Source organism: Crinia signifera, chromosome 6 (genome assembly GCF_055691185.1).
Source record: "Crinia signifera chromosome 6, ASM5569118v1, whole genome shotgun sequence".
In the NCBI taxonomy this organism is placed as follows: Eukaryota; Metazoa; Chordata; class Amphibia; order Anura; family Myobatrachidae; genus Crinia; species Crinia signifera.
Window position 1 is genome coordinate 189,579,796 of NC_139222.1, and position 21,281 is coordinate 189,601,076.

A 21,281-nucleotide genomic window follows, 5' to 3' on the forward strand; every position below is an offset into this window, starting at 1 on the left:
GCTTTTATCTTCCTTTCCCTCTGATAGCAAGGCAATATCTAAATATTTTAAGGTGCTACGAGACTTAATTGACTATGAAAATATTAGGACAGGTTTACCTCAATGGTTGAAACATTTTTCAGATTTAACGGTGAATTTGAATATAATGGGTTCATCTGTGTCACATAGTTGTACTAGGTGTCAAGAGGACCCATATATATCACTGTTTGTGGGCATGCCATATAGTTAGAGTATTGTGGCTTAAAGTCCGCAAGTATGCTTAAGATAATTTAGTAAATGATGTTCCTTTTACCCCAGAATGGGCGATATTAAAAAAAAAACATTTAATTAATACATTTTTTGTAGAAGTGGGAAGGATTGAAATATAGCTTTCCCATAATTCGAAAAAACCTGCCACTTGTGTTTCTTTCTTCAAAGAGGCTTACAACCATTCCATTCTAAACAACAAAAATAACTTTTCCTTAAATAAAGAGAATGGTGGAATTTCTTAATGATTCCATACTTGCAGAATGGTCTTTTTAGCTTAAAATCAACAATAGTTTTTTTACAACCTCTTGATACAGTGGGGCAGATGTATTAAGCCTGGAGAAGAGATAAACTGGAGATAAAGTGGATATAACATGGAAGAGATAACGCACCAGCCAATCAGCTGTGTTTGAAATATGACAGTTGGGATCTGATTGGCTGGTGCGTTACCTCCTTCCACTTTATCTCCAGTTTATCTCTTCACCAGGCTTAATACATCTGCCCCAGTATCCTTTGTCTCTGTAGAATAGGGGGCCCATGACCCACCAATATAGTGGAGTCCCCTTCTTTGTCCCAAGGTTGTTGCGTGGCAATTCTAACAAGCAAGTACTATAGGGATAGGGATTTTTTTTTTTTTGTAGAAAGATAAGCACGTGGATAGATTCATTCATGACTGAACTATGCTTTGGATCTTTTTTGTTTTTTGACAATGTATAAACTTCAAAGTCTAAATTTATTGTATGTTTTAAGCTACCAAATCACTAATAAAGAATAAATAATAATAAAAAAAGAGAGAGAGAATTTTGGAAATAAAATTAAGGAATAGAAAGATTGGACTGATTTTACAATAAAATACGATTTTAATATAGTACATTTATGACCAATTGTTGGTAATCATAGCTCTGGTATATATGGCCATTTCGTGCACATGTTAAAATAAAGCCTTACACAAGAGGTTTTAATAATAGGACCGTCCATTCCTATAATGCCTCAGGTTAAATATGAACCAATAAAAGTCAAGAAAGGATGTAATTACTGTCCACCTTAGTAGTAGGCCAGGGGATCCATATATTGCCCAAAAGCTGGGCACAAGGTGAGGGAGTGAGGGAGTGGTAATCCACAACTGAAGCCAGACGTGGTGGCGGAGATATCCTAGTCCAAATAAAGGGCAAGAAGTAATGTCCTCTGAGGCTGGTTCGGGTTGATCCAATAAGTATGGGTATAGGCAAAGCTACTGACGTGTTTCGCCGTCACAATGGCTTTATTAAAGGTAGTTATCTGTTGAACCTGTAAAGGTTTATGAACCAGACTAGCAGAAAGTAGATAGGTCACATGATACAAACAGAATCAGTCCAATCTGTATTAAAAACAAACTATGAATGGAGGAGGTAGACAGAATCGATTATGGACATGCAATACATTTATAATAATTAAAAAACAAAGCATACATCTAAGCAATATATATATATATATATATATATATATATATATATATTTATATATAGTATGTAATGATAAAGGTGACTCCGGTAAATAGCGCGCATTCATTGGTGGACAGGGATGTGTGCCAGAATAGCAAGTGAATTTATTGGTTAAGGGCACTGTCTGAAGAAGATATATAATTAATCATGCGTCTCCCCATACTGGAAGTGGTACATGCCCATTGGGGGGGTTACAAACTCATAGCCAGGGCGTTACGTGCCCATTGCCAGGGGGTTACACGCTTTTTGCCAGGGAAAATATATACTGTATATTCCAGGGACCTCTAGCATCTATCCAGTAGGACTTCTAGCATCTGTCACTCTAAGCCAAGGCAGGGAACATTTTTGGAGGGACACTTTCAGCAGATTCCATACAGATGAACAGACCCATTGGAATCTGCAGAGACTATACGCCGCCACAGCGCCAGCTCCCCCAAGCCCCTGCTTGGGCTGCAGTGCCATTGTTACTCCACTGGTCTGGGTGCAGTTTGATGGTAACTTTCAAATGGTTATACACAGTGGCAGCTCCAGAGTTGGAGCTGCAGCACAGTTCAAATAGGGGCAACACATATGCCAGTGAGTCAGATTGGGATGACAGTTTGTGGCAGTGGGTGTGGCTTCTCTATTTGAATTTTGAACTGTGCTGCAGCCCCTCCTCTGGAGCCGCCACTAGTTATATGTGTTCTGTAACTAAACACAAGTGATATATTTATCTCTTGCACAACACACTTTATTTTCATTTAGAGTAATGCGGTCTGGACTTTGCTCCAGTTTTATTAAGAACTAGAGCGACAGTACAGGATAAACTTTGTATTTACATATCTGCTACGTTTCTCATATACAGATACCATTGTTTTATGGTAGATAAAGGACGGTTAAACCTAAACATGTAAATTTCCATGGTTAAAGCCGAGTATAGAATACACTGCCCAGCCTTGCCGTCCTATTCCATTGTGCCTGAGTACACTTAAATAGTGAGATCATGTATTCCGCGGTTGTATACAAAGCTGCTTAGTCAAATAAGGTAGCAATGTACAATAAGATACACCTAATAAAAGTAATAAAGATTTCTAAGTACTGTACTTTTATTTTTGGTCAGTATGTCAACATCAAATCATCCCTCATTCTGGCTGCGGGTTATGGGCAGATGCAGAGATGGCCAACTGTCACATTTTCAAATAACTCAATAGTGATGCATTGGGATTGTCTGGAATATGTTTTCCACATAGCTTGAAGCAACCAATTACAACAATTTAATTATGCGCATCTATGGACCAAGTCTTTTATGACTAGGTGCATATCGTTTCTGTGCATGAAAACAGTGGCATAACAATAGCTCTGCAGACCTCATGGTGGCTTGGAGGCGTTAGGTAACTTTTCGCACCAGCGGGTCTGTGGAAGGTATTGCTGCTCCGCTAATGGGGCCGCCGCCGTTGCCAGGTCTGTTGCTGGCAGCCCACCAGGACCAGCCGATCTTCCTGTCTGCCTCCCCAGCACTCTTCCTGTTTCCATTATAAATACCCTTCACAAAATGGCCTCCCCCCTCACAGCAGACGGTTATTGAGGATGCTAGAGGAGGCAGCAGCCTTCAGACCTTTGTAACACTGCAAAGGTCCATGCTAATTACCACGGCCGGGTAGTCATACCGGCATTGATGCACCCGCAAAAAAAAATATCTCCTTGCAGATGTATCTCTGTCCATGTCTGACACAACTGCATTATGACACAAAAACAAATAGGGTTCTTGCACAATAAATGACTGCAGCCTTTTTACAGTAAATAAAGTACCCCACACTTTTAATATCTACAACGCACATCAAATAGTAATCAAAAGTGCTGTAATGATAACAAACATACTGTATATTAAAAGCATACTGATCTCTTCTACCAGAAGATGTGGGAGACTCCTGATTCTTCAGTTAGCCCCGTACACCCAGAGTGTGTGGCTCTCCGGCATCTCGTCCTTTTCCTAGTGATGTGGCCAGAATGGGGAGATAATACTGAAAATCACAGGTCCATAGGGAGGGTGCGGGGCTAATATGATGCATATTGCATGGTTTTAGCTCCGCCATGTCCACATAGACTCACGGTTTGGAGCGTATTGCAACAATGGGAGGCAATGCTGGGCTTTCACATACTTTAATTTGGCCATGGCCCCCCTACCCTAAGTGGTCAACTGCATCTCTTCTCTGACCTTCTCAAAGTCTGCTACTATGACTAAAAGTCTATACAACTTTAAATCCCTTCCGGGTTAATCACCAAAAAGCAACAACTACAACGCAGCAACCATCTTGGTATTATAATTACAAAGAGTATGAGGGAAATTGCATGTTATCCTGATGAAGTGGTATTAGTACTCGAAAGGACGCTCCAGGATGTGCATTTCTTCCTGGTGCCCAACCCTGTTGGCATGACATCATGTGTCCAGGGGGCAGGAGTTGCAAGTGTAAATGATGGCCCTATCTACATATGAACATACAGTATACGTATGCATGTCCTAGTACACACAGTAAAGAAAAGTCTGTTTTCCACTAAATAAACATATGTAGGCCCTAAAACTGATCAAACTTTCATAGGAACTCAAACCTAGGGGGTAATTCGGACCAGATTGCTGCTGAGCGAACAGGTAGACACTGCTATGCTATAGTAAAATCCCACCTTGCAAATGAATGTGCATGTTGTGCGAATAGTGTAGAGCTAGCAAAAATGACCAAAATATTCCGTTAGAGGCTCACCAACTAATGATTTTTCCACTGGGCACCACATCCCAAGCTAGGAGTAGCCAGCGATTTACTTGGCAGCTGTGATGAGAATACAGGCATATCCGGCCTGACGTCACACACCCTCCCCTACAGTGCTTGGGAACACCTACGCCTAGTGTTTTTTCTAGCACGTCTGCATTTTTCTTAGCACTCCCACTAAACGTCTGGTTGCCACCCCTAGATGCATACTTCCTGCCAATCACCTTGCAAACAGCTAGCAAAGGAAAACAGTAGCAGGATTTCTTCACTAGTAGGCGTCGCGCATGCGTTCTATGGGCCATACACATGCACAGTGGATCAATAATTGACAAATTTGCTCAGCAGCAATCAAGTCAGAATGGGACCCCATATAGATTATATGCTCCAGTTGTCAGGTGACCTGGAAAACAGGAACTGTTAGGTGTCCTTGAGGACCGAGTTTAAAAGCCTCTGGTCTATTTAATAAATGTAAATCATTTTACTATTTCCTTGTCATAATAGCCACAGAGATCAAGGGCTCCCCCTGCATGTATTCCTCCCTGCCCTCCCCCGTAAGTATCCCTAAACTCGGGGTGTTATAAAATGTATCCAGTGAGTCAAAAGTGAAATTTCCATCCCCCAGATAGTTATTTATAAGCCCATTTGTTAAACTGCATTTTAATGAGTAATTATATTAATATAGCTTAAGACAACTGAATTCTATTTCATAAAAAATACTGTGCCATCTGCATACTGATCTATATATTAGATGAAAAAGGAGGAAGAGGAGAGTGACAAAAGGATAATATTTGTAAGAAGGACTCCCTGTAGAATGGAGGCATTTGCCAGTTTAATATAAAATTGGAAGACTGAAAGCTTCTCAGAGCTGCATTAATCATTCAACTTAATGCTGTCCAACTATTTAAAAATGTTAAATCATATTATAGATTGTATAGCGCAAAGACCACACCAAATAAGGGATGCTGGAACTTAATTTGTAGCAATTGATGTTTCTAGTTAGAGTTAAATTATCCCTTTATATCATTATTTTAATATGATCGATTATAGTTGCATTAATAATAAAGTTACACATTGTTGCCAGGGGGGGGGGGGGGGGGTTTACATGCTTGTCGCCAGTGGAGATTACATACGCATTGCCATGGGGCTGCAGGTGCACAGTGCTCCCAGAATCCACACTTCCTTGTAGCAATGGGTATCTCTTTCCTTCCTCCCAGTCCAATATATGGATGGCAATGCGCTCTGTACAGCCACCACCAATCCTCCTGAGAGTATACCATCATAAAATTGTACTTTCATCTCCGAGCATTCTAAAGAGGCTAGCAGCAGCTGTACAGCCTGCAGGGTGTTTGGTGAAATGCCACCCCCAACGCACACTGCCCTGTGTGACGGTACCGTCCCCAAGCACTCTCCTTACAGCCTTGCTTGAGCCACAAATCCACGGTGTACCATGGTGGAGATGTATCCATCCTTTTAAAGAGGACAAGTCGAGAAGCATACATTTATAGAATTTATTAGATGGTATACATTAATAATGTTCGCATTAATAAGTACGACACAAGAATATCAACATGATCTGAATATCAACGAGGGCAGTATGTCGATATGATATAATGTTGACAGCCAATGTTAGGAATGGTTAGGCTGCAGTGAGGTTAAGATCAGCAATGCCGCTATAGACATTGAAAGGGAAATTTAATAGGGTCCGAGTTTGCCAGGGGTGTGCAGTACCGGAAGATCTCTGTGGTTTTTTTTTCTCTGATGGCTTTGCTTTGTAAATGATGTCCGGTTCCAGTTTTACCCATACCCTTCTGAACATCTGCATAAACTAGATAAATAATAGCTAGAAGCTGATTTGTTTTTATGAGCCACTTCTGGACTTATCCTTATTTCCAATATATATGTCTCCAACCCATTAGTACATATTTAGCACTGGACATGGGGCCTTATTCTGGTTTGTTCGCACGGACCAGAATATTTGCAGTGGCTCCGATGGTGGGCGTATGTGCATGCTCTGGGTCATTTCTGCGCATGTGAATACACCGGGTGCGTGCAGTCACAGTGAACAGGGTGTTCACTGTGTGCAGTCGGGGGGTGTGGAGGGGCGGGCTTGGCTATTTGCATATGGGAACGCCCAGCGTTTCATGGGCATACCCATGAGAACGCTGGACATTCTCATGCAAATGCCCTAATGACGCGGGTGGCGGCCAACTGACATCACCGGATGTCAGTTGCCCGTCCACTTCCTCCCAAGCGTCCACGCATATGTAAGTGACATCAGAGTCACTTTTATATGCGATATGTGTGCACCTTCGCCATTATTCGATGGTCACCAACCATCGAATAATGTGGGTAAATCCCACTAGGCTGCGAATGGATGTTACTGAATCGTCCTTGCCAATGGGTGGTGGCCAGGCCACCATTCGCCAGGCGGGGTTTTGTGGACTCGCAAGACTGTGAATTTGTAGCCTTGCGAATAAACCAGAATAACCCCCATCATTTGTAGTCTGCAATTTGAATTGTACTTGAACCAATAAGTAGTCTGCCCAATGTATAGGTGCTACTCCTCTTTAGGGCCTGATTCTGAGTTGGGCACATGTGTCGCCACCTTTCTGTATGGCTGCTGCCAGCTACTTATGGGTATATTTAATATCAAGAGATATTCTTGCTATAACTTCTTACTCGTCTTAAATGTTGCTCCAGCCAATCAGCTCATGTAATTTTTCAAACACATGGCAGGTAAGAGCTGATTGATTGCAGCTCCATTCAAGGCTGGGTACACATTAGCCGATGTGTACTCTAGGCGATGGTAAGGCCAACATAACAAAATATTGAATTATACTGTATACACTGAACGCTACATTGCACGACTGTGCGATATATCATGCGTGGCCGCATTTATACATGGATACATGGTGTCGTTGCCAGGATTTTTAAATTGGGTGTGAAGCACAACCAATGGGACAACCACCCAGCAAACAACCCATGAGGTAGTGTGATTGCGGGTACACAGTAGATCATGCTGGCATTACTTGAATATGCTGAGCAGAAGCCGGGCCTGGCTAATCCTTGGGCACTGAGGGGGTTATTTTGGTTCACTCTTTCTGACAAATTCCTTCTTAGATGGACAAAACCATGTCCACTGCAGGGGGCAGATGTAACAGGTGCAGAGAGAATTAGATTTGGGTGAGTTATTTTGTTTCTGTGCAGGGAAAATACTGACTGCTTTATTTTTACACTGCAATATAGATCTCACTTGAAGTAAAAACCCACCAAATCTAATTCTCTCTGCACAAATTACATTTGCCCCCTTTCAGTGCACATGGTTTTGTCCATCTAAGAAGGAACTTGTCAGAAAGAGTGAATCAAAATAACCCCCTGAGTATGAAAAGAAAGCATTTGTTCCCAAGTAAGGAGCATGAGAAAGCAATTCCCAGCAATGTAAGGCATGAGTGCCTATGCTGCCTGCTGTAGTTCTGTACACTGTAGTTCAGGCTAAACTTTGAATTATAGGCCCTTATTCTGATTGATGCGGACTTTACCGCGTTCTTACGGATCGCGTCTTTACGGCGTCTGCGCATGCGTGGAGAACGCTACGCGCATGTGCCACGCCTTGACTCGGTACCAGTTCGGACAAAGCCCGTCCAAAACTGGTCACCGCAATCAGTCGGGAAATAGGGGCGTATTATGGGCGTCATGCGGAATGACACATGGGCGTAGTTTCAAAGTGGGCAAAACGGGGCGGAAACATGGGCGGACACGGGGGAGTACACTTATGTTGGGGGGCGTACATTCGGAAACCACTCCGAATGCACGCGAGCAAAAAGGGCTGAAATGTGCGGTGTCCACAAGTGTACTATTGCTTTGCGGACACCACTCGTTCATGCGGTAGGCGAACGTACGCCTAATGACTACAACCATTAACACCTGAACCCAATAACAATCTACTCCTTTACTCATTACTCACTAATAGGACGCTTGTCAGTGCTTTAATTGAAACCATTGCACTTCAATTGCTGTAAGGGTTAATGTGTGCTATGCATGTGTTAGGCATGCTTGTAAGGATATATTGGAATCTAATTGATTCCAATTCCAAATAAGCAGTTTTTTATGAGGATAGGTAATTGAATAAGTGGGTCATGTGATGTCTTGCAGAAGATACTTCATAGTGGGTTGTTTGGCGTAAATCCTCCGCTTACGTGCGGTAGCACCGCTTGGCTCCCGTTCGGATGCGGTATTCCCGAGCATACTCTGTAATACTCTGTAATACCGTGCCGAATCGGAGTGTTTCTCCCGCACACGCATGGTTTGTATGTCGTCCGTAAACACGCCCTGTTCTTAAAGAGTGAGTCCGTCCGAATGCGGAGGACACGTGGGCGTTTCTACGGACGATGGCCGCATGCGGCAAAACACCGTGGCGTGCGGACCGCTCCGTAAGAATGCGGGAATATCCGCACAGATCAGAATAAGGGCCATACATGGAGCCCTGTCAGGCTGCAATCCCTGCTGCTGAGCTCTGCACAAACTCAGGAGGACCCCGGCTTATTATTATGGCTACTACGAGCTCCTTGACAGCTCTAGGAAAATTAGCCTGAGTGGGCGGTTCGTAATGGTGACTGACATTATGGAGACTCCACCCACCTCACTAAAGTCCCGGAAACCTATCAGGGCAGGGCGGTGCACTGTCTTCTTAAACACACCCCTTCCCTCAAGCTTCCTTCCCATTGGATTCGGCACTTTTGAGCGGCGTGTTTTAGCCCCGCCCAGTGAGCGCCGCTGCTCGCCCAGGTCCGGAGCGCTTCCAGTTGAGAGATGGCGGCGTCGGCAGGTAGATCTTGGCTGCTGTTGCTCAGCAGGAGCAGCGGGGGGCTGACAGCTTGCGTCCCCGGACTCGGAGTCAGCAGGCACCGGCCTCACAGGACGGTGAGTGACGGGCGGCTCTGCGGCAGGCTGTTCCCTGTCAGGGAAGGGAGGAAAGTGTGCGAGGCTGTGTCAGGACAGATAGGGAGGCGGCCGGGGCGGGGTGTCCGGGGAACCCTAGGCTTGCGCTGCTGCGGCGGCGGCGGCGGCGGCGGCGGCTGCATCAGGCTCTGCTGCTGTCATTCTCCCAGCAGCCTACCTACCTACCTACCTACCTGCCTGCCTGTATGTATGTATGGGCTGAGGCTGAAGCTGGAGCCTCCCTTGCTGCAGGGCACCCACCGCTAGCACCACTTCTCTGCAGTGCCCCGGCCGGAGGAGCTGTGCAGTGCCCGGGGCATAAACGGGGAAAGCCGCCCGCTGTCCAGGTGGGCACTGCCCTGCTCAGAGCGTCATACCCTGGCAACGCTGCAAACTTTATACAGTGTCCTGATGTGTGAGATTGCTGCAGTGACTGCTCCTCAGCCCACAATGGAGTGATTCTGTAGTGTGGCTGGATGGAGGGTGTAGTGGAGAGGGAGGAGGAGGAGGACACGCATGCATCACTGACAGGGGAATACACCTTATTCCTGCCCTAAAAGGGATTCTCCTGCGGTATCCTATACTGGCCAGCAACTGGTCCCACTACTGTACTCTGCCCACTGCAGCTGCTGCATGAGGCACACACTGCTGCTCAGTGGGTCTCAGGGGGAACATTGTGGTGTGTATTTATGTGGATATATATACTGTATATCATATTTTTTTTTTACATGCACACCTACTCTATGCTATATATGGTCCCTGGATTTTGCTATTTTAATTCCCATGTGTAACACCAATGCATAAAAGCTGGTGCAAAAATGCCCTGATACATTGTGTTTCTGTGACATGAGGAAGTGATATGTATTTGGCCTCTTCAACAAAGGGTATTATTTATTGTTGTGTGTCTCTATCAGCAAATAAAAGTGTATTACTACATTACTATCTGGTCTGTTAGTATTCTTGAATCAAGCAATGGTATATAATGCCATAGTGCTGTATCCTCATCTCATTTTCGGTGCAGGATTTCCACATAGCCAGGAAACAAAGCATATTGCTGCATAGTGTGCTTGGGCTGTCCTGATGTTTTTACTATTTGACATATTTCAGTTTCTAGGATGTACACTTAACTAGCTCAGGCTGCTCAGCTACAATTGTGTGTTATTTGGTATAAAGATAATAACTACCAGCCCGTCAAAATGACAACATAACATAACCGTAATGTCAGCACTGGCATCTGAGCAGGGCAGTACATAAATTGCACCATCTAGTAGCCGTAGGCATGCAAAACACTTGAATCCCCTCATAGAGGTGAGGAGTAGCGTTAGCCTTTTATTGTATATGATAGTTTGTGGATTTTTTAAAAATTTTTTTACGGTGGGCACCATTAGTCATTGTTTTTGCTGGCTATCTCACAGTCCATTATTTTTTTTTTGTTAGATTTAATTAGAGTAATGTATACATTATTATAATGTCTCTACCTGGAATATGTTTTTAATGTTTTAAATATTTGCTGTAGATGCAGTTGGGGAGTGTTTTCTGTGGTATTTCCCCGCACAGGTGGTAGAGACTGATCTATGAACATTGTGTGGATGAGGAGGTCCTGTGCTGCAATGTCCTCTTATGGCTCTTTTCTGTCTGCACTATGCCAGACTTGCATTTCAGAGCTATTTTTGGTAGGAAGCAAGTCATTAATAAATGTTTAATTTGGATTTTTTTGGGGGGAAACTTTTGCTAGTGGTGTTGCTAATGGAGCTGTTGGCTAATGTGGACAGGAAATTGAATCTGTCAGTGTACAGGATGGGTCAGAAAGGCCTATCTGTCATCCACCTGTTTTTTATCATTTGTTTTATTTTTGTTGAGAAAAGTTTTATTGTTCCTCAGTGAGAAAAACAAAATAGCAATCTAGCAAATATGATACCTTTTAATGGCTAACAAAAATAAATGTTGTTAAAATGCAAGCTTTCGAGACTTCTTAGGTCTCTTCCTCAGGCATGGTATAACAAGGTGTGTGAAGAACCACATATATATACTGTACACAGCAGAGTAGGAACAAGATGTGATAGATGGACATTCTTAAGATCAAAACAAAACAAAATAACAGAATGAGCTTGTAAATTGAGTCCTTAATTGGTTTGTAGATAAGTAGTGTGAAAGTTTTATTGTCTCTAAGTTGATGACAGACCAGAGTTAGAGCTCCGATGCCCTCACTCTCTCTGGGCCAGATTCCTCAGATGTTGTAGTGGGCCATAAATCCCTCGGATAGATTCAGTCCTGTGTTAATTTTTTGTTTTATTTTTGTTTAAACTTGTTCCAATTTAGAAATGATTCCATTGCATGAACTTTTTTTAGTGCTCTACAAATTAGCCTACTTGCTTGTGCTTTATTTCATAAACTGGGTAGACATTAGACAATTTTGTTAAAGATTTTCCCATGAACCTTCTGGAACTCCTGGACAATATAGTGCATACTCCCTTACATGCTGTTGTTGATGAGAAAGTCAGGATTTAACTGCATATACAGACGACCGAGGGGGTCGATAAAGCCCTGAGGGGGCACACATCATTATAGTGTGTTTGTACTAAAGCATTATTGGTGAAAATATTGTTAATGATATCGTTATCGTGCATATATTTTGGAAATATTGCTTAATGTGTACCCAGTTACAGGGCGTAGATTCCCATACCAGATCATGTTTGCCAGGTCTTTTCACAATTTTATAATGTGCTGGTCTTTTACCTGGGCAACCTGGGCCCTAGCTCAGTGTGAAAGTGTTGACACGGGAACAACCAGCATGGCTGCGGTGGGAAAGGTATGATCTGGGTTATTCAACTCTGCTTACCTATCAAAGCTGCTGATTAGCTGTGTAACTGGGGGCCTGCCTCAGGGGAGTGTCCAAAGTGGCACGCAGCGGAAACACTGGTTCAGTGTGAAAGGTGTTGGCTTGGTAATAACTTGTGATCAGTGTGAAAGGGAGGGAGATAAAATCTGGGTCCAACTAGTGTTTAATAACTTGGGAAAAAGCAGGGTTGAAGCTTCATTCTGAAAATGAAAGTGAATATATACATACACTTGTGCACATGCTGAGTGACCTGGAAAACTAAACTGTCTAGTGGCTTGAGGGTGGAATCCAGATAGCTCATAGAGTCAGTGTCTCTAGGTCCACAGTCAATGAGTCGACATTGACAAAAAGTGCCTGTCCCAAAGCATGGCAAATGAAGAGAGTTGTGAGAGGGTACATGGTATGCTATCTGGGAGTCACCGTGCTTGGATTTTGACATTAACACCAAAAAAAGTGAAAAAGTCATATTGACCTTTGCTTGTGTTGACATTTGTTGACCTAGTGCATGTTGACCTTATGACCTAGATATTTCAGTATTCTACACACACTTTAAATTAGGGGTGGTCCAGGCAGCATGTGCCCGGGAAGCAATCATTTACAAAACCAATATCTTGATCTCGGTCCCATTGCAGCTATCTCACCGTAACGGTCAGTGTTCTCCGATGGGATGGACAGCTATTGCTTCCACCCTCCACCTTCGGGTGGGCACCTGGAAGTACTCAACGCACCTGCAGGGCCCCTGCACACCATCCATGGGCCCTGGCCCCACACAAGCCCATTTACTTTCTCCTTCCTTTTTATTTTTTTTCCATTGGTATTTTATATCATCCTCTCAAGCGTTTGATTATTATTCATGATGATATGGTCATGATTGAAACATTTTTATTATTGCGACAGCCTCTACCTGGCTACTTTTTGATGCCGCCTGACTGGAAAAACTTTATGGAGAGAGCACTGTATTGTATGTGAGATGACCCACACCCCCTGAAGGCAGATTTTGAGAACAACGGTCCTAGTGTATCTGATGGATAGGTGTACATTTAATTTATTTATTTCGTTTAGTACGTCAATAACCCCCCCAAAAAATGAGCTTACTCGTCCTCCAATTTCAGATGCTGATGATGCACAAATTTGCATGTCCATTCTGGTATCTGCTTATCAGCCAGCTCCTTTCGGATGACCCAGCACAACTTAAAAAAACCTGCCTGAAGAAGTTATTGTCCCCCCCCCCCCCCCCCCTTCCCCAACTATATCAATATGGAGGTGTGTAGCATAACTACACCCCACACTGTCAATGTTCTGTAGAATGTTTTTTTTCTCTGCTTTCAAATATCTATTTTATACCTGAACCGTAAGATACCCACGCAGCAACATCAGACTGGTTTAGTCGCACAAGGTGCGTACACACGGGGGCGATTTTGTGTAATATCGAGGGAAATATGGTCGCTAAGCGACCATATTGCCCACGATGGGAGTGTGCTCCGGCGATATATATATCGCCGGGTGCGCGCTCCCGTTTTTACCCCTGTAGTGATCACTGGTCGCAGGAACATGCTCCTGCGACCAGCTGATTACCACTGCCGGGATCCCCCCGGCAGTTTCTTTTTCATCAGCGACCATCTCTGGTTGCTGATGAAAAGGAGAAACTGAGCCATATATTGCTCAGCCATATATGGCTGAGCAATCTATCTCCCCTGTGTGTACGGGGCTACATAGCTCTTAGCAGCATAACATGCTAATGAGCATCTGATCGGAGAAACAATTGAATAACTTCTCTAGACTGCCATTAGCATAGAAGCCTGGCTGGCAATTGAATTGGTACCATGTCCACTGGTATCACAAGTTCTCCCTCAACCCTGCAGTTGTACGATGTCAGCACTTCTGCCTGGCTAATATATGTGCAGCCAGATATCATGAAGAGTTTATTCCTACACTAAGAAAAGGCCTGCAAAAATGAATGGAGACTGAGACTGATACTATTTTTGATAAAGTGCATATTCGTTTCCATTCAGTGAAAAAAAATCCAGTGTTTTTTTTCTGATCGTAATCCATTCGCAAGTTAATTGACAGGAAGACGCCATTTGTGTGCCTCACACGGCTGTTTTCTTGGAGTGTTTGGAAAAAACACAGGAATGCCAAAGCTTTTTCAGGGTGGCTATGTGATAACCGCTCTGGCCTTGATCAGTCTGAAAAGCAGAGTAGGTTCTGCATTACGCACAAACTGGGGAAATCATTCCATGGTGAGTGAGCTGTGCGTGGATTTACAGATAGATGCTGGTCAACATGATTTTGGCAAACCATTCCCAGACTTACAAGGGGTGGCTTTTCTACGTATGGGTGTTGGCTATCTGATCACAGGGCTGCTAAATCGCTGCATCAGGTCTGAATAACCCCCTAAAAGGTTTGGTTTAGTGATGGGGTTCCCAACGCTAATGCTGTGTAGACACGGTGTGATTCCGGGTCACTTATTCAAAATAGACTGGGCAGCTAAGTCTAATTCTGTTTCAATGCCCGAATCTCCCCATACAAACGGCCCTTGGCACAAAAAAGGCTCCCCACCCCTGCTATAGACCATCTGTACTGTTAAATGTTAATACTGTATTCCATATTGTATCCAGTGTATAAAAAGACCAATTTTCAGGGCGGTTACCTCTCCCCCAGGCTCCTGTACTTACTCCAATGTGCTGCAGAGTGGGAGACTTTGGTTTACATTTAGAAACCCCCTCTAAACTCCTGCTTTTGCCACTGTAGGCCTAAAAGGCCTATTGCCATTAAAATACAAAAAAAAAAACTTTTTTTTTTTTTTTTTTTAACAGTAGTGTTTTTTTTTCCTTTAGGTAATGCTAAAGGGCATTCACTAACTATGAAATGTTCTTATTTTGACATGTGATGGCCTCACTATGCCCTAGTATACTGGGTCGCACCTGGGATTTGGACGCGCATTCTTCCCGGGAGTGACCAGACATTTGCAAGATTTTGCCACCCACAGCAACCTGGCAATGTGCGCTGATGTCAGACAGGGGCAGGGCAAAGTGGTGGTGCATCATCAGGGCTGGAGAAAGGGGTAGGGATGGCCTTCGACACATCCCCCATCGATGGTTTTTAGCCATCGATGGCAACCAATCTATGCTATCACTTAGCTGTGCAGGACAACGGGGCGGGTAGCTGCTCATGCGGGCACCTCCCAGCGGGCCACCCGCAGTAATACCACTGTATCCAGTGACCACTGGATACAGTGACGCTTCACATGCCCAAGCCAATACCATTGTAAGCTATCCATCGATGGCATAAACCTATTTGACCCTCCTATCTATGCCCAAAACATCAAGCACTAGGTCCCAACCATCGATGGCCGTCCCTAGGGAGGAGGCAGCACCTGGAGCTGACGCTGTCTCCAAGTGCTGCCTCCTCCATGGTGTGAACGGGACCTGGGTTACCTGTTCACACTGCACAGCAACCTGGGTCCGACCATTCTTATAACCCTTTGCTTGCCAATTGTCACACCTATTTTGACAAATTCACTTGGCACTCAAACATTTGTATTCATCATAATGAGCTGTAATGTTTACCTTTTTTATATAGGAAATATATGCTATATCGGCAGATATATCGATGCGATCCTATGAGATTTTTTGACCTGTTCTTAACCCCGCTATCCACTACGCATGGAGTTGATTTTACATAGTGTGCCGCGCCCGAAGCGTGGCGAGCGGACGCGGATTACTGCGCTCGCCACACTATATAAAATCAACTCCATGCATTTATATAACAAATCTGAGCAACACTGACATATTTTGCGGATATTTTGAGCATCTCTCACAGGTGTTGGCACTCAAAGTGTTAATTTGGGCCAGAATGCCAGTTTGACAGCGGACATTCCCATTTGACATCGCACAGAGACCCTGGACAAACTGGCAACAACCCGGGTTATTTTTGCAATGTGAAAGGGGTGTAATGGATTATTACATTGAAGTAAATGAAGGGATTACAAAATGGAATTTAGTATGTCATTGCTGTAGAAGGCAGCATATAACATTTCTGGAAAATAAATGACTTGTTACATATACACAACATGCTGGATGATTTTAGAGGTTTCTATAAATCAACTTGTGGGTTAAATCGCATTAGCTGAATTTTAAGCATTACAGGAGCATCTGTCAAATCTAGAGATGCTTGTTATATGTATTCAGAATTTCACTTGTGATATGAACATTTCCTATTCAGGCATCCTTGGCATTTACAGTCTCTTGGAAATAGTAATCCTTTATTAAATGCAGAGTTATGGTGATAATTGCCTATTCTTTGGTCATATTTCCCGTTAACTGGCTGCATGACAGAACTTTGGGGCGAATTCTTTTTTGACCTAAATGGGCCCTGCTGTACGCATATGTAGAACTCCATTGGTGATCGGCACACAACACCAGACCAGGAGGTATATGCTGGGAATGTGTATGTATAGCTTACTCTGTGCTTAAGTTATGTACTCAAAGGTCATGAGGACAGCCCATGTAGAGATGAACGCTAGCACATGCAGAGTTTCACAGTGCAGACTCCAGTGAGAAGATCTTCGTTTCCTGGAATACTATTCTGTATTGTTTCTATACATTTTGCAGAATGAAAATGGAGGGTGGGGGGAGGGGTGTGACGCTGAGACGCTGACCATCGCTGCAGTCTGCTGTGTGATTGGGCAGGATGACAAGACATTTACTTTAACAGTATGTTTTTATAAACAAAGCGATAATGTTTTACATGTAAAATATTTGGAATACCAAAAACTATATTGATACTGTATTGTTACTATGAACCTTATGCGCCACTCTGTCTGATCTCAGTGATCTTGTCTGCCAGGGAATGTTGTATTGGCTTTCAGTGCCTTGTTATTTGATAGGCATGTATGAGCAGTAACTAACTTTGGCAGGAAGAAGAACTTTAGGTATATTGCACATCTCGCACCTCAGTGTTTTTCGATGGAATGGAATGAAGCAGGTCATAGGTGCAGGATGGAGACTATGTAAAGTATTACATAATAGTCTGAAGTAGGTGTGGCCCACAATACAAGCGCTCAGTAGCACACCCTGCTTTACATAGCCTTATGCTGGGTACACACCAGGACGACTAGGGCCCGATTCTGTCAATTTAGATCCAATTCCGACCGGTTGTATGCAGATTGTATGTACTATCGTGTGTTTTTGACATTTATTTGATCCGATTCCGATCCAATGCGCGTTCACGCCGCTCGTTTGGTCGCATCTTTGGTCCTACGTGCTGCAGGTAGGATCCGTCAATCCCAGGCCGACCGACCGTCAATCGTATGCAGATCGTGAGTGTTTTTTGCCGCCTCCGTCGTCCGTCCGTCGGTGCGTCCGTCGTTTGATCCAGCCTATTTGAGTGGCATTTCCTAAACACTCCCCCGGCGCCATGTGTGTGTGTATACATATAACCAATGTCCACCATTGCAGTATTCCAAGCACTCCTCTCTGCTAGGCCCCATTCACCTGTGTGTGTGTGTGTTTGTGTATATATAGATATATATACATAAACCATTGTCCACCATTGCAGTATTCCATGCACTCCTCTCTGCTAGGCCCCATTCACCTGTGTGTGTGTGTGTTTGTGTATATATAGATATATATACATAAACCATTGTCCACCATTGCAGTATTCCATGCACTCCTCTCTGCTAGGCCCCATTCACCTGTGTGTGTGTGTGTGTGTGTTTGTGTATATATAGATATATATACATAAACCATTGTCCACCATTGCAGTATTCCATGCACTCCTCTCTGCTAGGCCCCATTCACCTGTGTGTGTGTGTGTTTGTGTATATATAGATATATATACATAAACCATTGTCCACCATTGCAGTATTCCATGCACTCCTCTCTGCTAGGCCCCATTCACCTGTGTGTGTGAATAGCAATCTGCACAATAAAATGTATAGTGGTTTTCATAAAAGTTTATTAACATTTTAAATACTTAAAACATAAGAACTAGGTAAACTGGTAACTATAACTATAAAAATTTAAATATGAAACAAAACATGGGTATAACTATAACAACTAAAATGGTTTTATCTTTTTACAGTCCCAATGTCCAACGCAAAGGAACAAGAGTTTCTTGAAGGGTTTATTGAAAAATATCGTTCACACGAATGCCTGTGGCGAACAAAATCCAAGGAGTATTCAAACAAAATGAAAAGAAACCAAGCCTTGGAGGACTTGGCACGCTACAGTCTTCCATTTCACCCAGAGGCCAATGTTGAATGGGTGAGGAAACGCATCCAGAATCTGCGCACGGTGTTCTTAAAGGAACACAAGAAGGTGGAGGCTGCAAAGAAGTCTGGTGCTGGAGTCGACGAGATGTATCAAACATCGCTCTGGTACTATGACCGGTTGACATTCACCCTCAGCCAGGAGTCGATGAGGACAGGAGTAGTCCTTATGGTAGAACATGAAAACCAAGAAGTCACGGCGCAGGAGGAGGAGGAGAATTCGCAGTCTGCATCGGTGAGTCTATTTTTTTGGCTATCTAATTGATTCCTCCTGCCAATCCACAGCGCCCTCCCCATTAAAGTAGGCCATGTACTGTTCCCTCACCTGTTTGGCTCGTGCACTCCCTGTGTAGTGTTGTGTTGGGGTTTGCAAGGAGGATATCTGCACTACCTCCTCTGGCAGTTCTTGGTCTTCTTGGAGTGCTGTGCCTGTAGCCCTTTGCTGTGTGGCTTTTCTGCGGAGCAAATTGTGCAGGACACAGCACGCCGTGACAACCCAGTCAATTTTGTCCACCCTCAGGTTAATGGCAGTGTGGAAAATGCGAAACCGGCTTGCCAGGATGCCAAAAGCATTTTCCACAACACGCCGTGCCCTGGATAGCCTGTAGTTAAAGATCCTTTTGTCATGGTTCAACCCCCTTTGCGCATATGGCTTCATGACATGCTCGTGCAGGCCAAAAGCCTCGTCAGCCACAAAAACAAAGTTAAGCCCCTGTTTAGTTTCCTGGACAGACGGCAAGTGAAGGGTGTTCGCTATGAGCCTTTCGTAGAACTTTGTGTCCTTGAAAGTGCCACCATCCGATGCACGGCCATTCCTTCCTACATCCAGGAAGATAAACTCATAGTTCGCATTAACAACAGCCATTAGTACAATGCTAAAATAGCCCTTGTAATTAAAATAGTAGGAACCACTATTGATAGGCTGGGCTATGCGGACATGTTTGCCATCAATGGCTCCACCGCAATTTGGGAAGTTCCATCGCTGTTCAAACTCCTCTGCGATGACTTTCCATTCATTCACGCTGGTAGGGAACTGAAATTAGAAGTAAATAGAATTGATTAGTAAACATGTTCAATTTTTTTACAGCTTGGTGACTACCCACCTGCAACCCCAGACCTATCTGTCCTATCTGAGAATGCATGCACATCGAACGAAGTTCCTACTCCGGCACGCACTCCGCCACCCACCCTGGAACCCACTCCACCACTCCCCCGTGCCAAAAAAATGCGTGGCAAAGGAAAAAAAGGAGAAGCAGCGGCACATGAAGAATTTATGATGCGGGCACATCAAGTCCTGCAAAGAAACCCGGACAAACATGACAACTACTTCACTTATGTGGCAGAGTGTGTTCGCAACATGGCTCCTAACCAGCAACTTACTTTTGAAAAGTTATGCATGGAGTTGGTGTATAATGGCAGTTTAGGGTATCTCAACAGTGGCACTAAAATAGTTGGCATTGGTAGTGCACCAGACACACCACTGTCATTAGAATCACCAGTGCCTACTCCGCCTGCCACCGTAGCAGGCCAGTCGAGCACAATTCCAACACATACCCAGTCAACACCTACACAGCCTTCTCAACCCCCCCAGTACCGTCAATTCTACAGTTCTTTACTGATAGAAGATCCAGAGTGTCCTGTTTTTGAGGATCTGTCTTAAAAAATAGGCTACTTTATCATTTACCATCGACATGGTCTCAGCTGCAGGTATGTGATGGCCACTGCTCACATGGCGTATGGCGCACATCAATGGGGCCGGGACCATTGCATCTGCGCCATGCGCCATGTGGGCCGCAGCCTTTACATATCTGCAGCAGACATCCTCTGCCACACAAGGGCCACAGTGTGTATTTTTGTTTATTTATATGCTGCTACCTGTACCTGCATTACCAGAGGGAGAACAGGATTCTCCTCAATCTGGATAGCAAACTCCATTTATTGCCCTTTTTTCTTTGCCAATAGTATGGGGTACTGTGCGGCAGACATGGTCTCAGCTGCAGGTATGTGATGGCCACTGCTCACATGGCGTATGGCGCACATCAATGGGGCCGGGACCATTGCATCTGCGCCATGCGCCATGTGGGCCGCAGCCTTTACATATCTGCAGCAGACATCCTCTGCCGCACAGTACCTTATCCCTACTGTTGTAAGGGCATGTTCCAGAAGTTACCAGAGTGTGTTTTTTTTGTTTATTTATATGCTGCTACCTGTACCTGCATTACCAGAGGGAGAACAGGATTCTCCTCAATCTGGAGAGCAAACTCCATTTATTGCCCTTTTGTCTTTGCCAATAGTATGGGGTACTGTGCGTCAGACATGGTCTCAGCTGCAGGTATGTGATGGCCACTGCTCACATGGCGTATGGCGCACATCAATGGGGACGGGGCCATTGCATCTGCGCCATGCGCCATGTGGGCCGCAGCCTTTACATATCTGCAGCAGACATCCTCTGCCACACAGTACCTTATCCCTACTGTTGTAAGGGCCTGTTTCAGAAGTTACCAGAGTGTCTTTTTTTTATTTTTATATGCTGCTACCTGTACCTGCATTACCAGAGGGAGAACAGGATTCTCCTCAATCTGGAGAGCAAACTCCATTTATTGCCCTTTTGTCTTTGCCAATAGTATGGGGTACTGTGCGTCAGACATGGTCTCAGCTGCAGGTATGTGATGGCCACTGCTCACATGGCGTATGGCGCACATCAATGGGGACGGGGCCATTGCATCTGCGCCATGCGCCATGTGGGCCGCAGCCTTTACATATCT

The 21,281-nt window shown here is 44.2% G+C and overlaps 1 protein-coding gene across 1 annotated transcript in view; it reads left to right on the forward strand.

Moving 5' to 3' along the window:
- The first annotated feature begins 9,209 nt into the window (after window positions 1-9,209).
- The window catches only part of MCU (mitochondrial calcium uniporter), a 126,535-nt gene continuing 114,463 nt past the window's right edge, over window positions 9,210-21,281 (forward strand). The window contains exon 1 of the mRNA XM_083148444.1: window positions 9,210-9,388. Coding sequence (XP_083004570.1) covers window positions 9,278-9,388 — 111 coding nt within the window. The 5' untranslated portion in view covers window positions 9,210-9,277. The remainder of the gene's footprint in view (window positions 9,389-21,281) is intronic.